The sequence below is a fragment of the Halyomorpha halys genome, unplaced genomic scaffold, assembly GCF_000696795.3.
Source record: "Halyomorpha halys isolate HHAL.00 unplaced genomic scaffold, Hhal_1.1 Scaffold378.1, whole genome shotgun sequence".
Classification (NCBI taxonomy): Eukaryota; Metazoa; Arthropoda; class Insecta; order Hemiptera; family Pentatomidae; genus Halyomorpha; species Halyomorpha halys.
The window spans coordinates 964109-972308 of record NW_027108204.1 but is presented as its reverse complement, the minus strand read 5'-3'; the positions used below and the strand labels follow the sequence as shown (position 1 = coordinate 972308).

General features: G+C 29.3%; 1 protein-coding gene across 2 annotated transcripts in view; it reads left to right on the top strand.

The window, feature by feature from the left end:
• Positions 1-8200, top strand: part of LOC106681952 (isocitrate dehydrogenase [NAD] subunit gamma, mitochondrial) — an 85768-nt gene that overhangs the window by 29785 nt on the left and 47783 nt on the right. For both annotated transcript variants that reach the window (XM_067046584.1, XM_067046583.1), the window contains exons 6-7: positions 3123-3256; positions 3784-4015. In XM_067046584.1, coding sequence (XP_066902685.1) covers positions 3123-3256; positions 3784-4015 — 366 coding nt within the window. The remainder of the gene's footprint in view (positions 1-3122; positions 3257-3783; positions 4016-8200) is intronic.

The following is an 8200-nucleotide window of genomic DNA, read 5'->3' as shown; positions in this document are numbered from 1 at the left end:
ACAGTGGCAGGCATGAATGGTTTGGGGGTGTCTAAAGACGTACTAAGAGAGGCTCAACAGTCAGTTCTCTTAGACACTGCAGGTATAGTGCGAAAATTTTTAAACACTCGAATTAAAGGAAAAATAAATAAATATATGAAGGTGGTTAGATTTCTAGGTCCACCACCTCAGATACTCAACCCGCAAAAGCAAGTAATACAGACCATAATAGTAAAATACCCAGGGCGGACCAAAACTAGTAAAAATCCAGGTGCGACAGTTCCCAAATTGGGCAGCAACCTGGTCAGCATCTGTCCCCCATGTCAGGGGCGACTGTTTTAATCACCTGGCATGAAGGTATAAAATGCCCTTACCCATTAAACGTGGAGCTACGAAATAGGAGCCTCAGACGAGCCCGATACTGGAGCTGCACTAAGCGGGAACAGTGTACTGGTTCCTTTAGGGAATAATGGAGTGAGTGGCACTACCCTGTCGTCAAGGACCGCAAGGCTGCAATGTTTACGGGCCAACAGTTCGATACAGTACTTGACAATACAGTACGCCATAATAAGCCAGACATCCTTCTTATAGACCTATGAAAAAAGAAAGCGGAACTTATTGATGTTGGGATCCCAACATAATATAAGCTCCACTGTGGGAGAAGAACTGAGGAAATACCAGGAATTGGTGATAGAATTGAAAGATACAAGTCAAAAGGATACTAGTTAGCCAAAAAATTATTAAATTTTTTTTTAACTTCAACAGTTAAATGTCTGACAAATGATTGAGGCCTCCCCCCCCCCTTGTGGAGGGCTATATTACTCAGGAATTTGGCAATCCCACTCTTTGAAATAGTGAAACCAATCAGTTAGGAAGACAACTCACAGTAACCAGGTGATAAAATTGATTACATCTTCAGTTGAACTTCACTGTTTCAAAGGAGAGGGCAAAAATTGAAATGAGATAAAAAAAACAAAAAAACCTGGTTTTGAATATTCTAGTAATAACTTATTAATATTTTTTGTTCCTTTTTTGGGGCATTTGACTTTTATTATTCATGAAAAATAAATACGTGTTTGTGTATGTATATCTTGATCATATTATATCATCATTTTTTTTTTATTCTTTCTTTACTTTGAACCACTTTTGACCATTGTAAATTATTCCTTCCCTTTCAAACATAGTGAGTCATTGAAACTGTCTTTTAGACTGTGTTCAGTGCACTCATGCTCACTTTCTTCCATTAATACTTACTGATAAATTTCGAATTCTCAGAATATTATTTAAATTTAACCATTATTTGAATTAATAACACTCAAAACCAATAAAAAAATAGCTCAGTAGCAATAAGCTGTTAAGATCATTTTATTTATTTTGTACTTAAATTTAGATTTAATGCCCTTATAAGAGCAAAATATTGGTTTCAAATAAAGAAAAACTATTCTGATCTTTTATTTTATATCTCTGGTTCTAATTCGTTTAGATTTGATTAGATCCAGTTTGTACTTTTTGGTGCAATTTATAGAGCCCTAAACCACTCTCAAGTTTGTTGTAGACTAGTTGATTCGTGTTGAATTAATTCTATTTTTCAATAAAAATCAAATGTCAATCATGGTTAGGCAAAAATTTTAGGTTAAAAAAATTTGTTTTTTCCATTTTTTTCAAAAATTCATATTTTAAGGTTTCTTGAGGTGCTAAAAATAAATATCAACTTTGTTTCACTCCTAAAACATCTTTTACTGTACTTTATTAGACCTGTCGGTTGTAATAGTTTCAGTGTTGTATTTGTATTAAAAAACACAATTTATTGTTTTTTGTTCAACTATAAATGTTTTTGGATTGCTGATTAAATATCTAACAAATAAAAAAAAAAATCATTGAAATCTGATTGTTATTTTCAAAGAGACGACATGTTGAACGTTTCAATCATATTTTTGGAAATCTAGAATTTTTGCTGGTTTTATTAGAAATTTGTTTACTTTTTATTATAACTTGAAGACTATATGTTCCCTGCTGTTAAGTAGGCTCATTTGAGAGGTCATGTATTTCCTTTTTAGATCTTTGTTGGATCAATATTATCAATGAGACAACAAACATTTTTTCTACGATTTCAATGGAACCAGTAATGATAGTGAATAGACACACACACACACAAGATATTTTATATTTATTTATTTAATGGTGCAGTTAAATCTATTGATGAGAACCTCTTGTCTTAAAGAACACCTCTATTTATAGGACAATTTTAAATGTTCGGCACTGTTGTATATGAATGTTTTTGAAACTTGTTTTCAAGTAACCCTCTAAACAAAGGATGCAGGCAACGGAAATTATCCTAAAATTATTTTGTATAATAATTAAAAATAGTTACTCATTTAATGCATTCAGCAATATTTTTTTCTTATTTTGAACAAATAAAAAACATAATTCGGTAGATAATAACCTTTAAATCTATAACGAACATAAGCAGAAAATAATAATATGAAAAATTTGGTTCTGGAACAAACACAAGTCCAATTTTTTAGGTAATAGAATCTCCGAAGGAAAATTGGTTGATATCAGTGACCCCTTCACCATATCCTTTCCACATCAGTGTTTTTTTCAATATCACAAGCTACTGGTAATATATCAGTTGTAGCTTTTGGTTTATTTGATATACCCAAGCTGGCTGCTCTTTGGGAAATGTTATATATCTACCATTTAAACTTGTGACAAGTGAAATTTTGAGCTGTCTCTTTTTATTCTGTATGTGAAAAATGTTTTTTAATGTCATTGGTTGGCAATACCATTATAATAACTGGTTCAAAGAAAGATGAATCCAGGATTTTATCAAGGAAAATATGAAAAAAATTACCAAAAAAGCTTATAAAATATAATTTAAAAAAATCTGTTGTTCTTTATCGCATATGTTGGTTCAGTTTGTGTTGCTAAATCATAATGATAATGTATATGTAAATGTTTAATTTTAAATAAATTCAGTCAATATCAAACTTTTCATAGTGTTCATCATCCTCAAATCTAGCAATAGCGAAGCATTGCTGAGTCTGCTAGTAAATACAGATGTATATCCATGTAAACATCTGTACACCATTATAGCAATTTTGTTGGCACCTTGAGGAATAATGAGATCTGGCATTTTTTAGAGTGTAAGCGGTGTAGTTGAAAGTATGAAAATTGTTACTTATGATAACTCTGAAAGAGTGGCAAGATTTGCATTTGAATATGCTAAAAAACTTGGAAGGAAGAAGGTGACAACAATTCATAAAGCGAACATTATGTAAGTATATGATAATCAATAATTGCCTAATCTATTTGAAATGTTAATGTCAATCTGACTTGAACACAATATTCATAAAGTATTTGTAAATATTATTGTATAGTTCACTAACATTTATGAAAATTGAGAACTGTTTTTATAAGAGTTTAGATTTGAAATTGACACCATTTTGATTATCTGCTGACCCCCATTCATTTATGTGTTTGATTAACTTTTGAAAATCGAGAATTTTGAATATCTATAATTGGATATTATTAATGACTAAACCATTTGAATTAGACTTTCCTAGAATTAAGGTTATAAAATCTATTTGTGCTTGATCTTGTCAGGGCTAAGCCAGAGGAAGTGGAAACTCTATCCATCTTTGTGACTAAAGGCTTTGCATATAACTCTTTCATAATTTTAATGCCCCAGGAATACTAAATTATGTAATTATTAGTATATATAAAGTTAAATATGAGATTTTTGCTTTAAACATACTAATATAAGTTATTATTACTCTTATATACATGTAAGTCTTATTTTAGGAAATTATCTGATGGGCTCTTTTTAGACACTTCGAAAAGGATAGCAAAAGAGTATCCAGAAATTGAACATAATGAAATGATCATTGATAATTGTTGTATGCAGCTGGTTTCAAATCCCCATCAGTTTGATGTTATGATTATGACTAATCTTTATGGTACTATTGTATCCAATGTCATTTGTGGTTTAGTGGGTGGAGCCGGACTTCTTTCTGGAAAAAATTATGGTGACCATGTAAGTTTAACTGACTTAGTATTCCTATTAATTTCCTTATTAGTGGCAATAAAGTAACAAAATTGCTTAAACTATGAAGTAGTTCTTGGCAGCATGAATAATTCATTCTAATTATGTTTTTTCTTGACTTATTAACATTTATGGATTAAGAATTTAGTACTTATTAAATTACAAAGTTTAAGTTAATTTCATGAACTTTAAAGTAACTTTCAGATTATGTTATTTGAGTCATTATTATTACATATCAAAATATTTTCTTTTTTCTTTTCAATGAAGTTCAGCTATTTTATATAAAGGCAATTTGTAATTTATGACAAAACTGAAACAGTGAGCACTTTGCCAAATAATACGGTATCTGTTTCTCTAGTTATTAATGGCATGTCTGAATCTTATCTCATATTATATTCTTTATTCAGAGTGATTCTATTGAAATTATTCTGTCCTAATAAATGGAATATGGTCCGGGTGCGGTCAAATAAAACTCGAATAGTAATAACTATTTTAAGACCATATTCCATTTATTATTACACACCGTCAATCAGCGATCTTCCAGTATTCTGTCCTACCATTGAATTGCTAATTAGATTTTTTTCAATTACATCTAAATCACACATTTGGTCTAGAAATTTTCATTTCTGGATACTAGATCCTGCTATCTCATTTATTGGTATTATTGAACATTTTTAAATTTGAAAATTGTATATAATATTATATTATTATCAGGTTCGATTTTTTGGGATCATGTTCTTATGCAGCTCACATGACATCAGTTAAAACTAATTAAAGTTTAATAATTTTCACTATTTTTTATTAGATGAATTTCAAACAGGGACCAAGAACATCTATTAATTTTTATATATATGTATATATAGTTGACCATAAAAATTGATATATAAGAAGATGATTAGGATTGCGCTCAAAAGAGAAACAAAAATAGTTTACAACTATTTATTTTCCAACATTGCGCCCCACTTTGCAGGGCTTCATCAGGGCTAAAAAGATACAAAATGATTCAATGATAAGAATAAAAATACAATGATAAGAATAAAAATACAATGATAAGAATAAAAATAAGTAACAATGGCAAGAGTAAAATTTTTTTATAAAAATTCGTAAAATATACAGTTAAAAAAGTACAGGAGATGTACATAAAACAAAAATAATACGGGGAAGGCGGAAAAAAAAAAATAGAGATTAAATAAACGTCATGAAAGTATAATTATAAATAAATAAATAAATAATAGTAATGATAATAAATGAGCAAAGAACAAGTCAAGACAACCTACCTGTTCAAAGCAAATTGTTAAACAGAAGGCAGCAATGAAGCGGAAGCATAGAGGAGTGGGGAGGAGGTACCCAGCCGTTTAACGGCTATATTTCAATTTCAAATACGTCGCGTATACAGGAAGTAGTAATAAAGATATGACGAAAAATGAAAAATGATAAGAGAAAGATACAGAGATATGATAATAATAATAACTATAATAATTTTTAATTGAGGAATAACTAAGTAAAATTAGAATGACACATATCGTTACTAATAATACGAGATCATACTGAAGAAAATATAGTAGGGAAGTTAATAACAATATAGGATATAATAACAATGATTGTAAAAGAAGTAACTAATAATAGGTAAAAGTAAATATTATTAATAAGTAAATTATTATTAGTTACTTCTTTTACAATCATTGTTATTATATCCTATATTGTTATTACCTTCCCTGCTATATTTTCTTCAGAATAATCTCGTATTATTAGTAACGATATGTGTCATTCTAATTTTACTTAGTTATTCCTAAATTAAAAATTATTATAGTTATTATTATTATCATATCTCTGTATCTTTCTCTTATTATTTTTCATTTTTCGTCATATCTTTATCACTACTTCGTGTATACGCGACATATTTTTGAAATTGAAATATAGCTGTTAAACGGCTGGCTGGCTACCTCCTCCCCACTCCTCCACGCTTCCGCTTCATTGTTGCCTTTTGTTCAACCGTTTGCTTCGAACAGGTAGGTTGTCTTGACTTGTTCTTTACTCATTTATTAGCATTTTTTATCATTATTATTTTTTTTATTTTTTTTATGTATATAATTATTCTTTCATGACGTTTATTTAATCTCTTTTTTTTTCTCCCTTTCCCGTATTGTTTTTTGTTCATCTCCTGTACTTTTTTAACTGTATATTTTACGTATTTTTATAAAAAAATTTTACTCTTGCCATTGTACTTATTTTTATTCTTATCATTGTATCTTATCTTTGTATTTTTATTCTTATCATGGTATCATTCTGTATCTTTTTAGCCCCGATGAAGCCCTGCGAAGTGGGGCGAAACGTCGGAAAATAAATAGTTGTAAACTATTTTTTTTTCTCTTTTGACCGCAACCCTGACCATCTTCTTATATATCTATTCATTTTTATTTTGATACAGTTTAAATTAAATAATAATAAAGTAAGATAAGTAAATAATGATAATAATTAAAGGCTGGTTATTAGGTTACATTTATGGATGAATTTAATTGCTCTATCTATTACAGTTTAGTCTTTTTCTATGCCATTGGAACATTTACTAGTATCCCTTGCTGGTTAAGAGTTATTTTGTAAGGTTGCATTCTTCAAAAATGTTTTTGTCTGTTTGATTACTAAGACATTTTGAACATTTTGGAGAGTTCTCTCCTGTTACAAGGTAAACGTGTGTCATTCGTTTATGTCCTATTCTGAGTCGAGTGATCGCTACTTCTTCGTGGCATACTACTTCAGGTTGATGTAATCCAGGACTTCACAGCTTTCATTATACATTTTAATTTACTGAGTGGACTTTCATTCTACATTGTTTGCCATCTTTTATTTATGCATTCCTTTAAAGGGCAAGCAAGTTCCTGCACAGTTAAGATAGCTGTACAATAATTGTTTTTAGTTTCATAAAATAAAAATATGATCGAACTATTTATCTTTAAAATTTTTCAATTTGAATTATCGTCTAATTTTTATTTATCAATTCTAAAATACAATTTTTTATTGCTGTTTAACATTATTAAAATAATTTTTAGTAAAAAAAAAAAAGAAAGAAGTAAATTCTTAACAATTTTAAGATTTCACACTCTCATATCGATTTGTTTTAACTTCTTGGATTATTAATATATGAGGGTCCGTTTATATGTATTCAGAAGTGCAGAAAATAAATATATTACCAATTTTAAGATCGCACACCTGCATATATATTTATTTTAACTTTTTGAATTACTAATAGATGATGATACCCTTATATGATTTCAGAGAGGTAGAAAAGTACATCAATTTACTTTAATTTTAAAAGTCAGAGTATCTCAATACATTAGAGTGTAATTTTAAAACCAATAGGACTTTCACTTTCTGCACCTCTGAAAACCTATAAAGGGATCCTAATTTATTAAAATTACAAAAAGTAAAATAAATCGATACACAAGTTCACAATCTGAAAGTCAATATTATTTTCTATTTCAGCACCTCAGTGTCAAAGCCCAAAGTTTGATTTATTTTTTTTACTCTTCCTCTTTACTATCCTATTGATCTTTATTTTTTAACTATAAGCTTATTTATCTTTTTTTAATTAAAATTTATTTTTAAACTCTTTGTATAACTTATAGACACTTAAGGTATTTATTATTGTGTATGTACATCGTTATTACGAACCATCTATATACATAGACTTGATGTGTTTATACGTACCTCGATACCAAGTGCAGTAGTATTAAGGCCTGGACACAGGCTGATAAGCATTAGTCTACTGAAAGTTTTATGAGGTACTGGGCCTGTGCTGGGGTTAGTACCTTCACTCACTAGCTCATGGCTTTTGTTCAGACTGCTAGTCTGTGGATATTCCAAAAACTATGAGCCTGAACAAAAGACAGTACTAATCTCACCAGTGATCCTAACCCTTAAAATTTATTCACCATTTGTTGATGATCAATGACAGTGGCTGTCTCGGAGGAGATGTCTGAAACTGGTATGTATTTTTTTTTCAACTCGTGTGAGTGATTCTCCTTTCCTCCTTTTGATTTTAAAATCTCATTTTTTTTTTTTTTTTTACCTTGTATTTGTTATAAAATTAGAGATTTAATTATTTTATTTTTTTGTCTCTATTCTATAAGGGTAAGATTTTTTTTTGTATTTTGAGCATCTTAATTTTCTTTTTTTTTT